The following is a 24,552-nucleotide window of genomic DNA, read 5'->3' as shown; positions in this document are numbered from 1 at the left end:
TGATCAGCCATGATCTCATTGAATGGCAGAGCAGGCTTGAGGGGCCGAATGGCCTACTCCTGCTCCTATTGTCTATGTTTCTATGAAATGGCAGTCTAGATTATGTGCCCAAAAGTCTGGAGTAGGGCTTGAACGCACAACCTTCTGACGCAGATGAAAGTGCTACACTGAGCTAAGACGGACACCTAAGACACAAGTTGAGTTGCGCAACCAAGCCACAAGTGAATATTGTAGCATATCAGAGCAGAGCTATTTCTCACTCTTGTCCTTAAATTTATTAGACCACAAGGAAAAGATTTAAATATCTGAATTTATTTCTTTGGACATTTCAACTTTTTATGTACATTAGGAGTAGGTGGGATGTGGCAATCCTTCTCTTCAGAAACACAAGAAGAGTATTTCATTCAGAATACATTAGTAATTCACAGGTGTTGCTTGTTTTGCATCCTCCAGTTCAGCATCTAACCAACGGTATCTGCGATGACGTCGCAAAACTTCAATTGCTTTCTGCTCAATAGGTGTTGGTGTAATTCCCAAGTCCTCCAGACCAGGAAGGTCAGGGTACTTCATGTCTGTGATGTGCAACTAAAATAAATTCACAAGCAATGTATGTGTGACATTTTACAAACTGCAATTATTTTAGTGCTTTGACAATTCCACTGATCACTGATTTTTTTATTTACGCAAGTTCTGTGTAAATCTTTCCCCAATAAAATCTATTTTCCTTTTCAAGAGCAACACTTAAATTTTTGATCAACATTTTAATTTTGAATAGAAAAGCTCTTAATAAAGTCAATTACTAAGAGCCTAAAAATTAAAGAACAAGTCTGTATATACTTTGCATTTCTAAAAAGCCTAGCAGCTGCAGAAACTTATACAGTACTGTATACCAGCACAGAATGAGTGACGCTAATGTTTAATCCTGTTTATGCAGTTCAGTAAAAAGATTGCCATGCAAACCAGTTTAGAACTTGCCTTTATATATATCTGCCTTTGAAACCAGCTTATAGAGCTTACTTCCTGCATGTCTACCATTCAAACCAATTTGAATATATAGCTTTCCCCTATGTCTTCCATGGAAAAGTCGACCTTGGCTCAGTAGCAGTACTCTTGTCGAGTCAGAAGATCATGGGTTCATGCCAGTATTTGAGCACGTAATCTCGGCTGACACTTCAGTGCGAGAGTACTGCACTGTCAGAGGTACTGTCTTTCAGATGAGATATTAAACGGAGGTCCTAATCATTGGTTGACGGAGAAATGTTAGCTAGATACAGGAGAAATCCCTAATGTTCTTGAGAAAGTGTCATAGGATCTTTTTCGTCCACTAGCAGGCCAAATGGTGCCTCGGTTTCACATTTCATTCAAAGTTGCCACCTTCAACAATGTAGCACTCTCAGTAATGAACTGAAGTATCAGTTTAGATTGTATGCTCAAGTCCTAGAACTCAACCCAACATAAATCCCAAGGTGAGCTTGGTGTGGAAACTTTACTCAATTCTACATTATTACAGTTGTTAATAGGATTTTTATACCCAATCATGATTGAAGCCCTATGGGCGTAGCACACTCTGAAAATAACTTACTTTTAATAATTTGGTTATTTTTTGTACAATTTTGATTTTTTTTTAAAAAAGCATCTAGTGCTAACTGACCTAATAAAATAATGTACTAAATATGGTAATAGTGCATACTAAAACCAAACACATACCCTGTCCACTTTGTCTCGAGATGTCCATTGATCAAATGGGCTTATCTCAAAGAACCTCGCCACCAAACTGTGGTAAGAATATGAAAGCCATTTATTAGATTAAAACCAAACAGATTGGTCACTGCACATACACAGCGTGATTATGTAACATCAGCCTGTTTACATCCATCCACGCAATTTACAGTGCATCCCAACATAGTTTCATCTGCAAACTTGGATATACAACTCTCTGTTCCTTCATCCAATATATATGGTGAAGGAAGCTGTTTAACTGAATATAAACAAAATGGTACAATTTTAAGTGGGTGCAGGAACAGAGAGACTTGGCGGCAAACGTACACAAGTCTTTGAAGGTGGCAGACAAGTTGAGAAGGCTGTTAAAAAGGCATATGGGATCCATGGCTGTATAAATAGAGCCATAGGGTACAAAAGCAATAAAGTTATGATAAACCTTCATAAAACACTGGTTAGGCCCCAGCTGGAGTACTGTGGGCAGTTCTAGGCACCATATTGTGTGTGTGTGTGGTGGGGGGCGGGGAGGGGATGTCAGGGCCTTGGAGAGGGTGCAGAGGAGATTTACTAGAATGGTACCAGGGATGAAAGACTTCAGTTATGTAGAGACACGAGAGAAATTGGGGTTGTTCTCCTTAGAGCAGAGAAGGTCAAGAGGAGATTTGACAGAGGTGTTCAAAATCACAAACAACTTTGATAGAGTAAATAAGGAGAAACAGTTTCCAGTGCCAGAAGGATCGGTAACCAGAGGACACATGTTTAAGGTGATTGGCAAAAGAACCAGGGCGACATGAGATAGCTCTTTCAAAGAGTAGCACAGACATGATGGGTCGAATGGTCTCCTTCTGCGCTGCATCATTTTATGATTTTATGATGAGACAGACATGTACAGGAAACTCTCAATTTACCAGCACCCAAACAACCGGAAATCTCGGTTAACCGGCAAAATTCAGGGGTAGGTTCAGTTAAGTTTTTCTTCATATTAGTGGCCGTTCCTGGATCTGTGGCTGTGTAATCGGGGGTTTCTGCACTTGTTGCTAAGCAACAGGGACGCTTGGTCTGTGGCCGGGGTTCCTGCAGCTGTTGCTAAGCAACAGGGAAGCCTGGATTTGTTGCTGTGTACGGAGCTCTTATACCTTTTAACTATAACTCTCTGTAATCCGGACTTTTTGATAAACAGGCACCACGCCAGTCCCGTCGGTGCCGGATAAAAAAGAGTTTCCTGTACATGCTGATATCAGAGGTATGCTTAAACTCCACAAAGATCTGTCAGTCCAGTATTGTCAATGGGCAAGGTTAGACCAGTGTTAAGCACCAAGGACAAGGAAAGAACAGCTACCAGTTTAATTAGATCAAGCAGTTTTACCTTTAACTGGCTGCTGGAGACCCCAGTTGGGCCAGGCAGTGAACAAAGATCAATATAATAGCAGGTACGAACTGCGAATCAGAAAGCATCCACCACTTCTCAACGTAAACCCTCATTTTCGATGTCTGGCACAATAAGAAGCTTATGAATGCTAAAATATGACATAATTCTATCTTTAGAACCCAACAAAATTTGCTGCTCCAGTAGCTCATTTTAATGAGAACATTAAATTGTGTAGTCATGCAGATTTCACTTACAAAATTTGTAAGTTTTGGAAAGATAACACACATATTAAACATATATATTATACATTTTTAGTATTTTCATGTTTTAACTACAGATTGCATAACAACTGCAGTTCACTCGGCTGAATCCCACTCTCTACTGAGTTCCTGTTTTCAGTCATGTCACTGTGGGAAATAGGGAATGGAGACTACACATCTCATTTTATTTTAAAAAAAGAGAAAATGAGAATAAGATGAGGGAGCAAAAATAGTTTGAATTTAAGTTTTAGCAAAGGATATTCACTTTCAAATTGAGTTGTTTAAAAAAAAAATGAAGCAAGACTGACAGCTGTAAAGGGAGGCAGCACGATCAAGTGAGTTTACAATGAAAAAAACATGGTGAATCTGGGCATGCACTGCACAGCGAGAGTGGACGAGCTTTCACGGACAGATTGCAAATCAGAACAACAGCCAGGAAAATGGAGGGGTGCACAGAAACACACTACAGTGAGCCTTTTCTCCTTAGAGGCACACATGACAATCACAGGCTTCTGAAAGAATTTCAGAAGCATTTAGACTGCTTTTAGAGTTGCTCCTGCCCAACAGCTCCCTCGGAGCATCCTCTCAACCACGGGCTAGGAGAAAATCGAAGGGGTTAGGGAATTAAATTAGATGGTAATGTGTCATTTTACTTTTGGATGCTGATGGGCCCACTGTGTATTCCAGCACTTTGACTTTATGATTGGTACTTACTGATAGATAGGCCTTGGCAATGGGTATGAAATAAATGGTCTATGCATAACAGCATAAACATATCCCACAAGGTCATGAAGGAGGTATCGATGGGGCCTGTAAAATAAAAAAAATGTTTTTTTCAATATATGAACGTTAAAACAAGAGCAACATATCTATAAGTCTTCAATTCATTACCACATTCAGGAGACAAAAAACACATTTCCAAAAAGCTTAATTTTGACCAAAATCAGAAGTCACATTAGTAACAGAATCAACCTGAACAATCCCAGTTTCCTTCCAACAACAACTTGTATTTATATAGCACCTTTAACGTACTAAAACATCCCAAGGCGCTTCACAGGAATATTAAAAGACAAAAAATTTGACACCAAGTCACATAGGGGGAAATTAGGGCAGATGACCAAAAGTTTGGTCAAAGAGGTAGGTTTTAAGGAGCGTCTTACAGGAGGAAAGAGAGGTAGCGAGGCGAAAAGGTTTAGGCAGGGAATTCCAGAGCTTAGGGCCTAGGCAACAGAAGGCAGGGCCACCAATGGTTGAGCGATTATAATCAAGGATGTGCAAGAGGCCAGAATTAGAGGAGCGCAGATATCTCCGGGGGGGGGGGGGTTGTGGGGCTGAAGGAGATTACAGAGATAGGGAGGGGCAAGGCCATGGAGGGATTTGAAAATAAGGATGAGAATTTTGAAATCAAGGCATTGCTTAACCGGGAGCCAATGTAGGTCAGCGAGCACAGGGGTGATGCGTGAACGGGACTTGGTGAGTTAGGACACGGGCAGCCGAATTTTGGATGACCTCAAGTTTACGCAGGGTAGAATGTGGGAGGCCATCCAGGAGTGCGTTGGAATAGTCAAATCTAGAGGTAACAAAGGCATGGATGAGGATTTCAGCAGTGGATGAGCTGAGGCAAGGGCGGAGACGGGCGATGTTAGAGGTGGAAATCGGCATTCTTTGTTATGCTGCGGATATGTGGTCGGAAGCTCAGTTCCGGGTCAAATATGACACCAAGGTTGCGTACAGTGTGGTTCAGCCTCAGACAGGTGTTAGGGAGAGGAATGGAGTCAGTGGCTGGGAACGGAGTTTGTGGCGGGGACTGAAAACAATGGCTTCAGTCTTCCCAATATTTAATTGGCGAAAATTTCTGCTCATCCAGAACTGGATGTCAGACAAGCAGTCAGATAATTTAGAGACCGTGGAGGGGTTGAGAGAACTGGTGGTGAGGTAGAGCTGGGTGTCGTCCGTGTACATGTAGAAACTGACCCAAGCATATTCCAGCATAATTTACCCAGCGGTGAACTTAAAGTTCAGATAACAATGCTTTTTAAATTTCTGCTATTAGTGAATCTGTTAAGGTTCGGGCTGGTGCCAAATATTATGCAGAGCTCAGCTTAGTGTTCACTCGGCTCAAATTGGTAACACTCATGCTCGAGGCAGAAGGTTGTAGTTTCAGGTCCCAGTCTAGGCTGCCACTAAAGTGCAGTACTGAGAGACTGCTGCATTGTCGGAGGTGTCGGACATTAAACCCGAGACCCACATCTGCCTGTTCCAATGCTCAAGGTGGATGTTAAAGGTCCCATGGCACTATATGAGTAGTAGTGTATTGGCCACCATTCTTCCCTCAACTACCACTACCAAAATAGATTATTCTATTCTTGATATTTATCTCAGTGCTGTTCTCACCTCACCATGACCATTATATTCCACTACTAACAATGAATGCACATCAAAGCAAGTTATTGTTTGTAAAGCACTGTGGGATGTTTTGACGGGACAAGGCACTGTAAAAATATATGGTTGTTCTTTCTTTTATCACTTTTATCCCATCATTTCTTGCTGTCAGGCCTAACTGATTGCCCTTATCTATGGTCACCATCACGTCCCCCTGTTTGTCACAGTTTCTACTGATCCTATGATTTATCATGAATGCTTCACTCACTGATTGCCAAATGTAAAATTCTTTGTTTTCACTCCCCCACCCCCAATTTTCACTATAATAAATTACAAGATTTTATATTTACTCCAAGTCTGGCTGAGTCAATCTTCAGACAAAAATTAAACACATTGATCATTCTCAGAATATCCCAAAATGTGGCTTTTTCAAAATGTAATTCTGTGGTTCCTTTTCAGCTCCACATGGAAGTAGCATTTGGCATGACTGGCAAATTTTCTCATCTCCTCTCTGGACACCATGAAAAGTACATTGATGCGCTATTAATTACTCAAAAGACTGAGGTTAAGCGAGTAACTAACAGGCTTTTATTAACAAGAGAATGAAGGTGTGCCTCGAGTGGTCGACCAGTCCAGAATACAGAGGGACTGTGGAGCAGTCACCTTTATACCTGGACTCGTGGGAGGAGTCAGCCGAGGCATGTACAGACATGTACACAGTGGAATACAAACACCCACACAGGCAGGTATAACAGTGGTTTACCACATACATCACACAACATATGTTTATAATAAAATTAGTAACACTTGAATGTACAGAACTGCAGTCCATAAGGTCAGTCCCAAAGTAAAAAAGATTACACTGTAGTCTAAATTTTAGCTCCATTACAATTCATAACCAGATGTAATGAAGCATAAATATAGATCATGATCACTTATGTTCAAACTCCATCCATAATGCGTAAAATGACCATTTCTGCTGTGCATTATGACAAGCTGAGAGGAAGCTTCCTTACAATATTATAATACAGCATGTGACACCCATGCTATTTCTCACCATTGGCTATGAATTGAGTCATCAATACACCTTATAAAATAGTCATCAAGGATGCTAGGTAGTAACTGGGATATGGAAGTGATTTAGACGGACAAAGAATGATGAAGCAGCGTTTTAGAAGGATGTTTTTAAGGGTTTATTTGCAGTTTTTACTCACTGTTGGTGAGGTATGTGCCATAGGTTCTGGCAGTCATGGGGTTTAGAAATCTGGCCAATAAGTTTCCCCATAGGAATCCCAATATAAGTTCCTTGGAGGAAAAACAGGAGTGCCAACAGAGAGATGTCAGGCAGCTGAAGCTGCAGCATAAGAGGACTGTTCCCACTCATGTATAGAAGTAGTGCAGTACCGTGAGTAGCCGGAGAACAATGTGTTTGTAAGCTAAAATTCACCAGAAAGGAGTGACTGTTGTGCAGTTTCCTGGAATCTGGCTTCCAGCCAACCTCCAGCACAAGCACATCACAGCCAGTTGCTGTCAAGGCCTTATCTTTTAGGCCTCACTCACTCCAGGAATGCTGCACTGTTGTCTTATGGCAACCCTTTTTGCAACCAAAACAGAAAATGAAAAACTCTAGCCATGTTCCAGGGTTTGATATTAATCAGCATCACTGCAGAAGGTAACAAAGCCACACATGAAGGATTCAGTACAGGTGGCAGTAAGGTAGAGACTTTTTCAGAGATGGAATTAGGTAACCTTTGATTTATTGTAGGATTTGAAGCTTAGGATACTGAGGTTGTGTACCCTGGGATTCAGGAATGGGGATGGAATCAGCAATTGAGACACAATGTTCTTGGCAGGTTGGCTTCTGTCTTGCTGATGTTGAGCTGGAGAACGTTCTGGCTTATAGTAGCAATGGTAGAGTCGATGGCAATGGTAAAGGGGTAAAGTTGAGTGTCATCAGTATATGTTTGGAAGCTGACCCCATGTTTATGGCTGTCACTGAGGAGCAGCATGTAGATAAGGAAAAGGAAGGGACCAAGGCTGGAGTCATGGGACACAGCCACAGTAATTGAGGGGGGGGGGGGGGGGGCAGGGAGAGAATCCATTGAAAGAGATGTACTGGATATATTGGGACAGGTAGGAATAGAATCAAGATAGTGTAGTGGACTGCGGAGGGAAATATGATGCAGGAAAACAACAGGAGTAATCGCCTGTCAAAAGCTGAGGAAGGATGGGAAGAGCTAGTGGGCTGTGGTTCCATTCACAAATAATACCGTTGATGACTTTGAGTAGGGTGTTTGTGGTGCTGTGGACAGGACAGAAACCAAACTGAAGGGATTTGAATAGAGAGTGGTGATGTTTAAGGACTTAAGAGGAAAGTAAGGGTACAGGTGAATCGATAACTGGAAAGATTGAAAGGCCCAGGGATGGACTTTTTGAAGACGAGGTGATAACAGTACTTTTAAAAGAAAGGAACAATGTCTGAAGAATGGGATAAATTGATGAAAAGATCTGGGTCTGGAGGGGATCAAGTATTGGCTCTCAAGTAGGAAATAATTTTGACGAGGGCTGGGGGGGTGGGGGAAGAAGAAACGAGGTGAAACTGCACAGCATCAAAGGATGGGAGGGGGCTTGGGGGGGGGGGGGGCTAAGAGAGGTCAGGGGAAGTTGTCGGCAGGAGGCAGAAGTAAATGTTAGTTTACTAAAAACTTACCCAACTACAACATATGTCTTTCCATAGGAATCAGGGTCTTTAATAGCACTTACAATTGCTTTGGCCACATCCACGACCTATTTATTAACACAAAAAAAATATGCTTACACAATGTTAAATGAAACATAGCAGGATTATAACTACAGCTGAATAATTTAAACAAATCAGAAACCAGTTTCTAATGTACATACATATACAGGTTGCTTTACTGTCTTCTTGCCCATAGAAATAAGTGGTATGGCACGTCCAAACCAGCGCATGTCTAGGAAAAAAGAAAAGAATCGCAACACTATCCAATTATATGCTTGAAAATGAGTAAATTAGGTTTTGTACAGAATTTTAATGAGAGGCAGGTGATTGTTTTCCATAATGAATATCTGCAACAAACATATCTGATGATTCACTCTTCATAGCTTTACTACAAACATTTAGTAGTACAATGAAACAAAATTTGCAGCACTGATATTTAAATGGAAACTCTTCCTCCATACTCTGTTCAGTGTTGAGTGATTTCTCCTCAGCCAGTATCTATCTGGCTGGGCTGTCTCCAATGTTTGAAGTGGAATTTAAGAAGGGGTACTCACCCTTCCCTTGCCCGGCATAAACTTTGACTCCAACCTCACGACCTTGGGCCCCATCACATAACTTTTAGTATTCCAATTTGTACAGTTTAGGCCATTATCCTCAGTTAATATTTGCTGGTTTTAGTTTTAAAAATTTGTATGCAATTTGTGTGCAAGATTAACTTTTCTCTATTGCTATTAGCGTTTAGCTGCTGATGTGTCATGTACACCTTGACATAGAATTCCATTCTATATACAGAAAGGGTGTGGATACAGATCTTGATATTCTGATCTAGGATTTATCCATCAGTGAGACAGCCTCACTAAAGCAGCCTTTCCAAGCCTACAGCAGTTCACCGCAGTGAATAAGCAATGAATATTTTGCACTGAAAAAAAGTCAACTGTCACAAACTTTACTGTAATGTAGTCAGTCATATCACAACGGAGCTTCGTCTAGTTGCAGGCGATGGACATCTGTGTTGTATATACAATGGCTAATTAATTCTCATTTGGAGAAGCATGGGTTAATAAAGGACATCCAGCATGGATATGTTAAAGGCAAATCATGTCTGACTAACCAGATTGAGTTCTTTGATGAAATAACAGAGGGTTGATAAAGGTAGTGAAGTAGATGTTGTATATATGGACTTTCAAAAGACATTTGGTAAAGTACCACATAGACTTACTTGGAAAATAGAAGCACATGGTATCAAAGGGACGGTGGTAACTTGGGTATGTAATTGGCTAAGGGATAGGAGGCAGAGAGTGATGGTGAACGGATGTTTTTCTGACTGGTGAGAAGCATGTAGTGGTGTCCCCTATAGGGCCATTGCTTTTCATGTTGTATATAAATGACCTGGACCTAGTTATAGGAAGTACAATTTTGAAGTTTGCTGATGATACAAAACTTGGCAACATAGTAAATAGTGAACAGGATAGTAGCAGACTTCAAGAGGACATAGACTGACTGGTGAAATGGGCAGACACAGGACAGATGCAATTTAATGCAAGTAAGTGTGAAATGATGCACTTTGGGAGGAACAACGTGGGAAGGCAGTATAATCCAAATGCTACCATTTTGAGAGGGTTGCAAGAGGTTCTGGGGGTGCATATTAATCAATTATTGAAGGTGGCAGGGTAAGTTGATGAGTTTGCGGATGATATATTTGAATATATATGGTTAAGGGGAGACCTAATAGAGGTATTGAAAACTATGAGGGGTTTTGATAGAGCAAGTAGAGAGAAACTGCTTCCTCTGGCAAGTGGGTTGGAAACCAGAGGTCATCGATTGAAAATAATTGGCTAAAGAACTAGAGGGGAAAGCAGGAGAATTTTTTTCACACAGTGGGCTCTTAAGATCTGGAACGAGCTACCCGAAAGGGCGGTGAAATCAGATTCCATCGGAACTTTCAAAAGGCAATTGGACAGGTATTTGAAGCAAACTAATTTGCAGGGTTATGGGGAAAAAGCTGGGGTGTGGGACTAAATTGGAAAGTCTTTCAAAGAGCCGTCACCGGTACAACAGGCCGAATGTGTTGTAAGATTCTTTTATTCTAAGATTCTATAGGCAGAGGTCTATAGCTGTAGTGTATGTACCTTTACGAGCCCCTGTGCACTGTAATACCAGTAGTGACCACTCGGGTATATAAGCCTGTATAGCGTCTTGTATCTTTTAGTTCACCTCCAGACTTTGTTCAGTAAACACCTGTTAAACCAACTCTTGCATTCCGTGTCTCCATTAACACACGGATACAACAGTGGCGACGAATTGGAAACGGACTTACCTGCAATTCGGCAGCACCTCAAGGAGATCGATTCCTCAGACGAAGGTCGAAGAAAAAAAACAACAAAAAAAACCTGTGGTTTCACCAGCTAGCCAGGTTGGTGGCAGGTACTGCACTAATCCTTCCTGGGCGGCGGGCTGGGGCTCGATCGGGTGGCTCTGCAGCGGGGCCAAGCAGCGAGTCGGAAGGCGGAGGCAAACAGAGATGGAGGGTGGAGCAGTCGGGAGACGGCTGGCGCTGCAAAGCAGCTCGGCGTTCGGACCAAGCAGAGGGAGGGAAAAGTCCCAGAGAGTCCGGCGGGAACGAGTCTCCAACTATTAAAAATTTCTGTGTAAATAAAAACCGCGGAGAACAGCGTTGTCAGCAGCGGCAGCGGCGGGAAAGCACGGGAGGCGCCATTTTTTCTTGGCAGGGAAGAAAGGAAAGCGCGGGAGGCACCATTTTTGATTTTCAGGATGCCTAAGACTGGCAATATTACTGCTTTCGATAGTAATATCGAGGATTGGACCACATATGTGGAAAGAGTGGAGGTATATTGCACAGCGAATGAAGTAGAGGATGATAAAAAGGCATCGGTACTTCTAAATCTGATGCGCGCAAGGACATACGGGCTGTTATGAAACTTAATCACTCCAGCCAAACCGATGGACAAGAATTTTAAGGAGATTGTTGATACCCTACAGGAGCACTTCAACCCAACACCGCTGCTGATAGCAGAACGATTCAAATTCTTCAGGAGGAATCAGCACCAGAATGAAAGTAACGCTGATTACCTCACCGAATTAAGAAAGCTGTCAAAGCACTGCCAATTTGGGGCAGGACTGGCAGATTCTCTACGAGACAAATTCGTCTGCGGTCTCCTAAGTGAAGGAACACAGAAAAGGCTACTTTCTGAGAAAGATTTGACACTGGACAAGGCTTTCAGTATGGCTGTATCATACGAAGCAGCAGCAAGAGGAGCTGCAGAGATACAGCAAAAGCCACAGGACTTCGGCACCCATGAAATGACACGGGGTTGAGAGAGATGTTATCGCTGCGGCAGATCCACCCATGACCAGAGGGACTGCTGGTTCAAGGACAAAGCATGCAGGCAATGCAGAAAGATGGGACACATTGCACGTGTATGCCGATATGGAAACAAAAAATCCACTGACAGAAAAAAAATCAATAAGTACAGAAAGGTACAAATGATGACGGACAGTAGCTCCGAAGACCAGAAGAGCGATAGCGACTCCGGAAACAAGAGACTAAGCTGTCTCAAATTACATAATGTAATTGCCAAAGAAGATTACCAGACCATTTGGGTTACCCTCACGATAGCGGGGTCCCCAGTTAAAATGGAGCTAGATACAGGATCAGCTCTGACTGTCATAAGTCGACGGGATTACAAGCGACTATTTCCGCATATACCTTTGAAAGACACATCCATTATCTTGAAGACATATACGGGGCAGAAAGTATACCCCAGAGGGAAAATAAGGGTGCCTGTTGTATACAACGGCAAGGAAATACAGAAGTTGTATTTATACGTTCTGCAAGATGGTGGTCCACCGCTGTTGGGACGTGAATGGATCAGGAAGATACGTTTAGACTGGCACTCCATTCAGGCACTGACGGTGACCAGTAAGAAAAAAAATAATGATAACGTCATACCTGAACGATTAAAAGACATCTTGGCCAACGCCAAAGAAGTGTTTCAACAGGAACTAGGAACCTTGAAAGGCGTCACCGCCTCAATAAAAGTGGAAGATGCGGCAATTCCCAAGTTTTTTAAGGCAAGGCCGGTGCCATACGCAATTCGTCCAGCAGTCGAAGCAGAGCTGGAGAATTTGGAAAAGGCAGGCGTGTTATCCAAGGTAGATTGGAGCGAGTGGGCAACACCCATCGTCCCGGTCATGAAGAAAATGTTGAATAATGATAAATCTGAAGAACAGAGAAAAATTCGCATCTGTGGGAACTTCAAGGTGACTGTAAACCCGGTCCTTCACACGGTACAGTATCCTCTTCCGAGGATAGAAGATATTTTCGCCTCACTATCCGGAGGGAAACGTTTCACCAAAATTGACTTGGCACAGGCATATCTACAGATGGAGGTTGAGGAGGCCTCTAAAAAGTATCTCACGATAAACACACACAAAGGCCTGTACCAGTACAATCGACTGGTTTTCGGAGTAGCATCAGCTCCAGCTATCTGGCAAAGAGCTATGGAGCAAGTCCTGCAAGGGATTCCGGGGACTCAATGCTACCTAGACGACATCCTTGTAACAGGAGAAAACGACAACGAGCACTTTGCCAATTTGGAGCAGGTGCTCACTAGGCTGAGGGAACGGGGCCTACGAGCAAATCACCCCAAGTGCGAATTTTTCCAGAAACAAATATCATATTGTGGCCATATAATTAACGAAGAAGGGTTGCATAAGTCACCTGAAAAAATTGAAGCGGTCATAAAAGCCCCAGCACCTGAAAATGTCTCACAATTAAGGTAGTTCCTGGGATTGATAAATTACTATCATAAATTTTTACCGAACTTGTCAACTGTTCTGCACCCTCTTAACGCACTGCTACAAACGGGAGTAATTTGGAAATGGAGCGAAGACTGTAAACGTGCCTTCCATAAATGCAAAGGCTTGATCACGTCCAAGGAAGTGTTGGCTCATTACAACCCATCACTGCCAATCAGACTGGCGTGCGATGCATCCCCTTACGGCGTAGGAGCGGTATTATCGCATAGATTCCTGATGGCTTGGAGCGGCCGATAGCTTTTGCGTCACGCTCATTGAACTCAGCTGAGTGTAACTATGCCCAGATCGACAGGGAAGCACTCAGCCTGGTGTGGGGAGTGAAGAAATTCAACCATTACCTACACGGACAAAAATTTACCTTGTTGACTGACCATCAACCCCTCGTCTCCATATTCAACCCTAAAAAGGGCGTTCCCATTATGACAGCGCAAAGGCTACAGAGGTGGTCCCTTTTCCTAGGGGCATACCAATATGACATAGAATACAAAGGATCAAAACAGCATGGGAATGCTGACGGTTTATCACGCCTACCGTTGCCAACGGTAGAAGAGGCACCTACAGTGGACCCAGTGGAGATGTTCCACTCAACCATAGTGGAATGTCTACCAGTATCAAATTCTACCATTGAAAACGAAACGAGAAATGACCCGACTCTCTCACGAGTCTACAATTTAACGGTGAAGGGATGGCCAGCACATGGCGAACCACTGTTGCCAGCCTTCTCGCAAAGAGGAGAACAGCTGTCAGTGTGCCGAGGAGCCTTGCTGTGTGGATCCAGAGTGGTGATTCCACCCAAACTCCAGGATAAAGTGCTAAAGGAGCTTCACGAGGGGCATCTGGGTGGAGTGAAAATGAAGAACCTAGCCAGAGCGTTTGTGTGGTGGCCAGGTATCGATGGAGACATCGAAGAAATGACCAAGAGCTGTCTAGGATGCCAGAAGGTCCAAAACGCCCCACCACAAGCCCCTCTACATCCATGGGAGTGGCCCTCATCTCAATGTTCTTAATCGCGGTTGATGCACACTCCAAGTGGCCGGAGGTAATAAAGATGTCCTCCACCACCACGGAAAAAACCATCACAGTATTGAGGACCATATTTGCCAGGAATGGGCTGCCTGAACAGATCTGTTCTGATAATGGACCGCAATTTGTGTCCGAAGAATTCAGGAAGTTCTTAAAAAACAATGGGGTTAAGCACTACACGTCCGCCCCATACCATCCCGCCACCAATGGATTAGCTGAAAGGTTTGTCCAGACCTTCAAGAAGGCCATAAAGGCCATGGGTAATGAAGACATAAATTTACAACATAAGGTAGATAACTTCTTGTTTGCGTACAGGAATGCAACACATGTGGTTACAAACCAAACTCCCGCCATGATGTTTTTCAATAGAAGACTAAGATGCCGGCTGGATTTGATCAAGCCAAACATCAGAAGGGACGTAGAGAACCGGCAATTTCAAGGCATGAATGAAAGGCCAACTACAACCTTCCAGATAGGTCAACAAGTTTTGGCCCGGGACTACCGTACCGAGAAATGGCAGCCTGGAACTATTTGCACACGACTAGGACCGCTGATGTATACCGTGGACATTGGAGAAAGCATAATAAGGCGCCATGCTGACCAGATCATAGAATCATCCGAAAAGGGACAACCTACACCACAACTCTATACGCCTAATGATGAAGCAGAGATACCCATAGTATCTACCTCCGATCCGGTGATACTGGAACCAGATGAACCCGAAACTGGCATTCAAGCCGAATCGACCTTGCCAAAAGAACCTACTACACCACCGAAAACTACTACACCACCGAGGCGTTATCCGGACCGAGTCAGGAAGCCTCCAGAGAGACTGACTTATAATTGATTAACTGCAGCAAATGTGTAGATTATTGTTCTTGTAAACATGTTAATTAATGATTACTTAAAATGTTATGTACTAATTATCTAAAAGGGGAGGAATTGTAGTGTATGTACCTTTAAGAGCCCCTGTGTACTGTAATACCGGTAGTGACCACTCGGGTATATAAGCCTGTATAGCGTCTTGTATCTTTTAGTTCACCTCCAGACTTTGTTCAGTAAACACCTGTTAAACCAACTCTTGCATTCCGTGTCTCCATTAACACACGGATACAACAATAGCAACCAAGCAATACACCAGCCCAAATATTTTAATAAATAATTCAAGATGCGAATTGAGATTCAAATCACCATATGCCTCCAAAAAGGTTCTTACGTGAAAAATAATTTAGGAATTTGTCTTCTCTTCCAAAAATTTCAGATGGTTTGATGATGATGGAATCTGGGAATTCTTCTCTCACAGCCTTTTCTCCAACAGCCTAACAGAAAAGATTCGAAACAAGCTTATTTCCATTTTGCTCTGTGCAGTTTGTGCTAATACATAAAGCTTTAAACTTTTATAATGTACCATTCTTCCTACCTTTGTTCTTAAGAGTTTTGAAAGACTCTTCATGTGAGCATTCAAATGAGAAACATGGATGAATTTTTCAACTCCGGCTTCCCTGGATGCGAGAGCTATATCTTGTGGAATTTTGATATTCACATCCTCAAACTTGAAGTTACTAAAAGAAAGAAAAGGATTTAACCCCTAATAAACAGCAAAAAAACACTCTGGAAAAATGTAGCATTTTTGACAGTCATTGGCATCAAATACTCCCAAGTCAAGTGCAATGTAAGCTAAATGCAGAGTAAAGTTCACCTCAATACATTGCGAACAGTCTGGTTCAGCCTAAGACAGTGGGGAGGGGAGGATAGAAACAGTGACAATGGTGCAGAGTTTGTGGTGGGGGCCAAAGACAATGTTCAGTTGGAGGAAATTGTGGCTTGTCCAAGACTGAATGCCAGACAAGCAGTCTAACAACACAAGTCATGGAGGGGTCGAGACAGGCGGTGGTGAAGTAGAGCTGGGTGTCATCAGCATACATGTGGAAGCTGGTCCCATGTCTGTAGTTGATGTCTGCAAGGGGAAATCTTCTTCCTTCATGGATAAATTGGTTATTTTCATAATGCAGGAGCTGAAATTAAACATTAGAAACTGGCAACTCAACATCTGAGGAAATCATGGACACAAGCATCCATCCTATCCTCTGACACAATGGGGTAATTTTGTCTTTGTGCGATAGTGTAAAATGGGTGATAGCGAATCGGCAGTCTGTTTTGCAACCCTGATTTCGGGAAATGTAAAATGGACGGCAAATTCACTATCACCCATTTTACACTATCGCACAAAGACAAAATTACCCCCATTATGCTTATACATTGTGCCAGTGTCAACATGGTGCCCTCCATTTGCTGTCCAACTTTAATAATTGATTGTAACTTAGAAGTCCAGTTTTAGATAATTTTGTTGAAATCAGTCTGCCCTCCTGGTGGCTCAGTGGGTAACTGCACTGTGAAGATGCTGCTGGGCTTTATGGACCAGAGGTTTCCCAGGTTAAAAACTACTCTGTGCAGAATTAAGCAATATCATCCAAGGGTGGTTGTAAGCTGCTCAAGTGTCCTTGTGGGAACTGCAGACTAGTTTGAGTCAGTGCCTTGGAAAGAGGGTAGATAACCATAATACAAATTCCACTCTTGCAGTAGTCATGTAGGCCTCATTCTGGGTTTGCACCCAATTATCTGTAGGATCCCTAGCCCGGAAACAAAAAGAGATCCCAATATATGTTAGCTGATCTATATTCAATACAATGAATTCTATACAGCAAAATAAATAATTATTGTTCTTTCTTTGTTAAATCGATGCTTACCCTGTTTCCCATTCCCTTCCAACAAGATTAATAACAACATTGGAATGTTCTACAGCTCGTCTGGTGGAATCTTTATCTCTAGGATTCCAGTCCTGATAAAAATCAAATGTAAAAGTACTGATTAACATCATATTTAGAAGACAGGTTAAAAATTCAGTCAGCCTTTGTAACATTACCTCTAGAGCATTGGTGTCCAACATGCAGCCTCCTAAACCTGGCAATCCAGCCTTCGAAGCCCAGGCGACTCAGTATATTTGTGTTTATATTTGTTATCTGGTGGTTTCCCCTATTTGAATTTCTTGGGGCTGAAGGCTTGGAAAGGGCTACTTTTACTATTACTGCCTCCTTGTGGCTAAATCAGATTGGTCAGTATCAGCAACTTGAGATATATGCAAATTATTGGGAATATGGATTTAAACTTTACACGTGGCCATGATATGCACCCATTCAGCCCATGAAAACAAAGGGATAGACACTCCTGCTCTAGAGGGTAGCCAGTTATTTCAACCAGTTCCTTAGATTGGGACATTTCCACCATGTGGATTGCATACACTTTCCAACCATTCAACTCTGATTTTTTTTAATTTTTTTTTTATTTTTTTAACAACAGCATCAATCTACAAATCCTCAGTTCAGCATCACTCCTATATATAATAACCCTGTCTCTATTTATTTTTAACATTTTATCTTCCCAGCAGTTTTCAATAGGGCACCAAGTAATCTGAATCCAAAACACCACCCCACTAACTGGATAAATTACAGCAAATCTGAGTGAAAGTTGCTTTCGAAAGTTGAGAGGGTGGATGACCAATGTTCCCGTTAAGCTGCACGGCCGCGCAGTTGTCTGGAAGTCCGATGCAGGCCACTCACCGGCTTTTCAATTCGAGATTTTGTGCGAGAAATTTTGAATGAGCCGCACAGCCCGTTAAACATAGAAACATAGAAGATAGGAGCAGGAGTAGGCCATTCGGCCCTTCGAGCCTGCTCCGCCATTCAATGAGATCATGGCTGATCATCCAAATTCAGTACCCTGTCCCTGCCTTCTCCCCATATCCCTTTAGCCTCAAGAAATATATCCAACTCTTTCTTGAATATATTTAATGAACTGGCCTCCACCGCCCTCTTTGGCAGAGAATTCCACAGCTTCACCATTCTCTGGGTGAAGAAGTTCCTCCTCATTTCAGTCCTAAATGGCTTACCCCTTATCCTTAGGCTATGACCCCTGGTTCTGGACTCCCCGGCCATCCGAAACATCCTTCCTGCATCTAGTCTGTCCAGACCAGACAGAATTTTATAGGTTTCGATGAGATCCCCTCTCAATCTTCTAAACTCCAGTGAGTATAAGCCCAATCGACACAATCTCTCTTCATACATCATTCCTGCCATCCCAGGTATCAGCCTGGTGAATCTTCGCTGCACTCCCTCCATGGCAAGAACGTCCTTCCTCAGGTAAGGTGACCAAAACTGCACACAATACTCAAGGTGCGGTCTCACCAAGGCCCTGTACAACTGTAGCAAGACATCCTTGTTCCTGTACTCGAACCCTCTTGCTACGAAGGCCAGCATACCATTTGCCTTCTTAACCGCCTGCTACACCTGCATGCTTACCTTCAGCGACTGGTGCACAATAACACCCAGGTCTCTTTGCACTTCCCCTTCTCCCAATCTATTGCCATTCAAATAATAATCTGCCCTCCTGTTTTTGCCACTAAAGTGGATAACCTCACATTTATCCACATTATAGTGCATTTGCCATGCTTCTGCCCAATCACCCAACCTGTCCAAATCGTACTGGAGTTTCACGACATCCTCCTCACAGCTTACCCTCCCACCCAGCTTTGTGTTGTCTGCAAATTTGGAGATATTACATCCAATTCCCTCGTCCAGATCATTAATATATATTGTGAACAGCTGGGGTCCTAGGACCGATCCTTGCGGTACCCCACTAGTCACTGCCTGCCACTCGGAAAACGACCCGTTTATTCCAACTCTTTGCTTTCTGTCCGCCAACCAGTTCTCTATCCAAGTCAATACCTTGCCCCCAATCCCATGTGCCTTAATTTTGCACACTAATCTCTTATGTGGGACCTTATCGAAAGCCTTCTGAAAGTCCAAATACACCACATCCACTGGTTCTCCCTTATCTATTTTACCAGTTACAGCCTCAAAAAATTCCAGTAGATTAGTCAAGCATGATTTACCTTTTGTAAATCCATGTTGACTTTGTCCGATCCTGTCACTGCTTTCCAAGTGCTCTATTACATCTTTTATAATAGACTCCAGCATTTTCCCCACTACCGATGTCAGGCTTACCGGTCTATAATTCCCTGCTTTTTCTCTACCACCTTTTTTGAATAGTGGGGTAACATTAGCTACCCTCCAATCCATGGGTACCGTTCCAGAGTCTATCGAGTTCTGGAAGATGACCAGCAATGCATCTACTATCTCTAGGGCCACTTCCTTAAGTACCCTGGTATGTAGACCATCAGACCCTGGGTATTTATCAGCCTTCAGTCCCCGATTTCTTTCAGTTCCTCCCTTTCATCAGACCCTATGTTCCCCGACATCTCTGGGAGGTTATTTGTGTCCTCCTTTGTGAAGACAGAACCAAAGTATGTATTTAGTTGGTCTGCTGTTTCCTTGTTTCCCATTATAAATTCCCAATTCTGACTGTAAGGGACCTACACTTGACTTCACCAATCTTTTTCTCTTCACATATCTATAAAAGCTTTTACAGTCAGTTTTTATTTTCCCTGCTAGCTTACTCTCATATTCTATTTTCCCTTTCTTAATTAATCTCTTTGTCCTCCTTTGTTGACTCCTAAACTGCTCCCAATCCTCAGGATTATTGCTTTTTCTAGCCAATTTATATGTCCTCTCCTTGGATCTTATGTTATCCCTAATTTCCCTTGTTAGCCACAGTTGAGTCACCTTTTTTGTTTTATTTTTATGCCAAACTGGGATGAACAAATTCTGTAGCTCATGCATTCGGTCTTTGAATGTTTGCCATTGCCTATCCACCGTCAACCCTTTGAGTGCCATTCCCCAATCAATCCTACCCAACTCGCTCCTCAGACCATCGTAGTTTCCTTTATTTAAATTGAGGACCCTTGTCTCGGAGTCAACTACTTCATTCTCCATCTTAATGAAGAATTCGATCATATTATGATCGCTTCGACCCAAGGAGTCTCGTACAACAAGATTGCTAATTAATCCTCTCTCGTTACATAATACCCAGTCTAAGATGGCCTGATCTCTGGTTGGTTCCTCGACATATTGGTCCAGGAAACCATCCTGTAAACACTCCAGGAATTCCTCCTCCACAGTATTGTTACTAATTTGGTTGGCCCAATCTATATGTAGATTAAAGTCACCCATGATGACTGCTGTGCCCTTATTGCACGCTTCTTTAATTTCCCTTTTAATGCCATCCCCAACCTCCGCCTTACTGTTTGGAGGTCTATATGCCACTCCCACTAATGTTTTTTTCCCCCTTAGTATTTCTCAATTCTACCCATACAGATTCCACGTCATCAGAGCTAATATCCTTCATTACAATTGTATTAATCCCTTCCTTAACCAGTAATGCTACCCCACCTCCCTTTCCTTTTTGCCTATCTTTCCTGATTATCAAATACCCCTGGATGTTGAGTTCCCAGTCTTGGCCATCCTTGAGCCACGTTTCCGCAATCCCAACCAAATCATATCCGTTTACCTCTATTTGCGCAGCCAATTCATCCACCTTATTACAAATGCTCCTCGCATTAAGACACAAAGGCTTCAGGCTTGTTTTTTTAACGCTCTTAGACCTATTAGAATTATTATTTACTGTGGCCACGTTTGATTTAAACCGTTGATTTCTCTGACTGCCACTTTTGTTTTTCTCCTTCCTATCTTTTGCTTCTATCCCTGTTTTCCTTTCCTCTGTCTCCATGCTCAGGTTCCCAACCCCCTGCCATTTTAGTTTAAACCCCCCCGAGCAGCACTAGCAAACACTCCCCCTAGGACATCGGTCCCGGCCCTGCCCAGGTGCAAACCATCCCGTTTGTACTGGTCCCACCTCTCCCAGAACCGGTTCCAATGTCCAAGGAATTTGAATCCCTCCTCCTTGCACCATTCCTCTAGCCACGTATTCATTTGAAATATCCTCCTATTTCTACTCTGACTAACACGTGGCACTGGTAGCAATCCTGAGATTACTACCTTTGAGGTCCTATTTTTTAAATTTACCTCCTAACTCCCTATATTCTGCTTTTAGGACCTCATCCCGTTTTTTACCTATATCGTTGGTGCCTATGTGCACCACGACAACTGGCTGTTCACCCTCCCCCTCCAAAATGTTCTGCAGCCGCTCCGAGACGTCCTTGACCCTTGCACCAGGGAGGCAACACACCATCCTGGAGTCTCGATTGCGGCCGCAAAAACGCCTATCTATTCCCCTTACAATCGAGTCCCCTATCACTATAGCTCTTCCACTCTTTTTCCTCCCAGCCTGTGCAGCAGAGCCACCCATGGTGCCAGGAAGTTGGCTGCTGCTGCCTTCCCCTGATGAGTCATCCCCCCCAAACAGTATTCAAAGTGGTATATCTGTTGGAGAGGGGGATGGCCGCAGGGGATTCCTGCACTACCTGCCTGCGCCTCTTACACTGCCTGCTGGTCACCCATTCCCTTCCTGCCTGTACACCCTTTACCTGCTGTGTGACCAACTCGCTATATGTGATATTCACGACGTCCTCAGCATCGCGAATGCTCCAAAATGAATCCATCCGCAGCTCCAGTGCCGCAATGCGGTCTGTCAGTAGCTGCAGCTGGACACACTTCCCGCACACATGGTCGTCAGGGACGCAGGAAGCATTCATGATTTCCCACAGAGCAGGAGCACACTACGGGGCTGGGCTGTCCTGCCATGACTTACCCTTTAACTAATTAATTAAAATTAAATGAATCCCACCAATTTCACTACAGTTAAATGATATATTTAAGGGCCCTGGTTTACAAACTGTCCCCACTACACCACAGCAACCTTAAAAACTATAAAGGGACTGCGCACCCAAAAAAATATATGGGGGAACATCGAGAGTGACCCACTCACACATTTCCGCTGACCCCAATGCAGCTGGCTAATTTTCCCTCCAACTGTATGGGGATGCGCTAGGTCGCTGCTTATCCCCTCACAACTTCATTCGAGCCTGGTAATTCAGCCTCAGGAGAAACTGCAGTATGAACTTGTGTCAATATCACGATCATACTTTTGAAAACTCATGAAAGATAGGCATCAGTTAATCATTTCAAATTTTCTTGTAAGAGTATTTGAGACTCACTATAAAGGTCAGCTGTCCCAGATCACCCATGGGCTTGAGATGATTAATATCATACTGATCACAGCGATGTGGGATCACTACCTGGGAGCCAATCCGCCCTAAAAGCAAGAAAGATTTTAGTATTAAAAAAAATCTTTACATTAGAATGAAACCTTCTTGGTATTGTGCACACTGAAATGAGCGTATGAATACCTGCAACAGGATTTCTTCAAACAAACATTATCAGAATCACTTAATATGCACGTTTTGAATATTCCTTAATAACGTGCAATGTGTTACTTCTAGTAAAATGATCTTTGTTTTTGGTGAACCAGGACTCTGACACCTGCAGAAACTCGTCCCATCACTGTCTTTAAAAGTCTCCAAACCAAAGGACTGATGTGGAATTTCTTTTTACCCAAAACAGAGTGTAGCTGAAAACTATAAAAATGCCATAAAATAGCCATTAGGTGTTCCTACCTGTCTGGGATGGATTTAAATCCACATCAGTGGCATCAGCATGTACGGGAATAATATTAATTTTAAATGGAAACAGTCATTTCAATTTCTGCTTCCACCCTCCCAAAAGTCTTCTGAAATTTAGTTCGCCGGTCAAAGCAGCTTTCATGTTTACGAGTCGATCTCCTGTGGCGCTGCACACGGGAAGTCAATGCTAAGTGGAGTTTTTGGAGGAGGGGTGGGGTTAAGGTAAGGAGAGCAAGGATTACTATTCTACCCATGAAGTTGAAGAGCGAGGGGCCGGGGATTTAGGCCAGAATACACAGAGTTGGATTAGCTACTGCGAGATTGAAATAAATTAATACTGGCCAGTTCCAAGAAATTGAAGTTGCATTGGTGATAATGTACCTGGTCAGTATGGAGCTGCGTGCAAACTCAAAATACCATCACAGCTATCACATGATATGAAATATAGCACTGAAATCATCTATCACAGTGCTATCTGCATAACAGCTGCTGCACAGAAGGCCAAAACTCACCTTCTATTTAATAGACAATAGGTATATATTAAGGACAATTCTCAGATCATACACTCGCCTGCAAAACCTGGTGCTAAATCTGTAAATCCGAATGGGTTTTTCTGACCTGTGAACCTTAGAATGTAACTTATACAGAGTAAAAAGATCTTAAAAAAAAAAAAAAAAAAAATTCTTCAATTAAAAAAATTCTTTATTACATTACAGGAAACTTTGTGCTATCCGGCACCGATGGGACCGAGCTGTTGCCGTTCCCTCAAAACTGCCGGACACACCAGCGCTGATATTGAAACATACGGAGATTTTCAGTTCCGTGTGAATCAACAAACCCTGTTGCTTAGCAACAGCTTCTAAACAGTCGGCAAGTATCTCTGTAGCGTCTCTAGCTGAAGTTGTTGCTTAGCTACAGACCTTGCAGAGCTTGACTGTTGAGAAAAAAGCAACGAAGAGAAAAAAGCAACGAAAAGAAAAAAACACTAACGAAACGGCTCCTGATTTTTGCCGGTAGCTCAAGCTTGCCGGACATTTAGCCTCCGGATAACACAAAGTTTCCTGTACCACTATGCTACCATTCACTAATCAATACTATTTAATATCCCTCCATGACATTCACCCCTTAATCATCTTCCCTCTAGCATTTCTTTAGCCTTTCCTTATAGCTTACCCCTTTTACACTGGGACCAGCCCTTTTTTCCCCATATTCTTTCTAATGCAAGACTAATGTTTGTGGTGTGATAACCAAAAGAAACATTCTAATTATGACCTGAAAAGTGCATTATAAAGCCGTAGAATAACCTATGTAGACTTATATTCTACCATTCTGGCTGTATATGCTAACAATTCATTATCTTAAAAAAAAATTCCTTCACCAACTTATTTGAACATTGAAAGTAGCCCTAGAACAACTGCTTTCACATCAGCAAGAATGGGCACTAGTCGTAAACTGGAGGCAGAGATTCATTCCCGCCCACCCCACCAAAAAAAAGGCAACTTTTAGAAGTTAAATCAAACCCCGATATACTTTTCACATTTTAATGATTGCGAAGAACTAGCTACTTTATCAACTATTTTCTTTCAATATTAACCACACTGGGACTGCATCCATGCGTGGAGCCCTGGCTTCCCTAATCTCACAAAGGGATAAGAGAGTGAAAATGTAGTTTTACTTACACTGTTTT

General features: G+C 42.7%; 1 protein-coding gene across 4 annotated transcripts in view; it reads right to left on the bottom strand.

Moving 5' to 3' along the window:
* Positions 1-292: 292 nt before the first annotated feature.
* ndufa9a (NADH:ubiquinone oxidoreductase subunit A9a) overlaps positions 293-24,552 on the bottom strand; it is a 42,342-nt gene continuing 18,082 nt past the window's right edge. For 2 of the 4 annotated variants that reach the window (XM_086010258.1, XM_086010259.1), the window contains exons 3-11: positions 22,401-22,498; positions 17,080-17,171; positions 15,753-15,894; positions 15,549-15,651; positions 8,632-8,702; positions 8,441-8,517; positions 4,063-4,158; positions 1,708-1,774; positions 293-585 (exon numbers count right to left, since the gene is read on the bottom strand). In XM_086010258.1, coding sequence (XP_085866384.1) covers positions 415-585; positions 1,708-1,774; positions 4,063-4,158; positions 8,441-8,517; positions 8,632-8,702; positions 15,549-15,651; positions 15,753-15,894; positions 17,080-17,171; positions 22,401-22,498 — 917 coding nt within the window. In that variant the 3' untranslated portion in view covers positions 293-414. Of the gene's footprint in view, positions 586-1,707; positions 1,775-3,085; positions 3,237-4,062; positions 4,159-8,440; positions 8,518-8,631; positions 8,703-15,548; positions 15,652-15,752; positions 15,895-17,079; positions 17,172-22,400; positions 22,499-24,552 lie in introns of those variants that run through there. The other 2 variants (XR_015081558.1, XR_015081557.1) reach the window with 2 other exon arrangements.

This window comes from Somniosus microcephalus, chromosome 17, assembly GCF_052327205.1.
Source record: "Somniosus microcephalus isolate GS21.2 chromosome 17, FLI_Smic_1.0, whole genome shotgun sequence".
NCBI classification, from domain to species: domain Eukaryota; kingdom Metazoa; phylum Chordata; class Chondrichthyes; order Squaliformes; family Somniosidae; genus Somniosus; species Somniosus microcephalus.
This window is presented reverse-complemented; position numbering and strand designations above follow the sequence as displayed.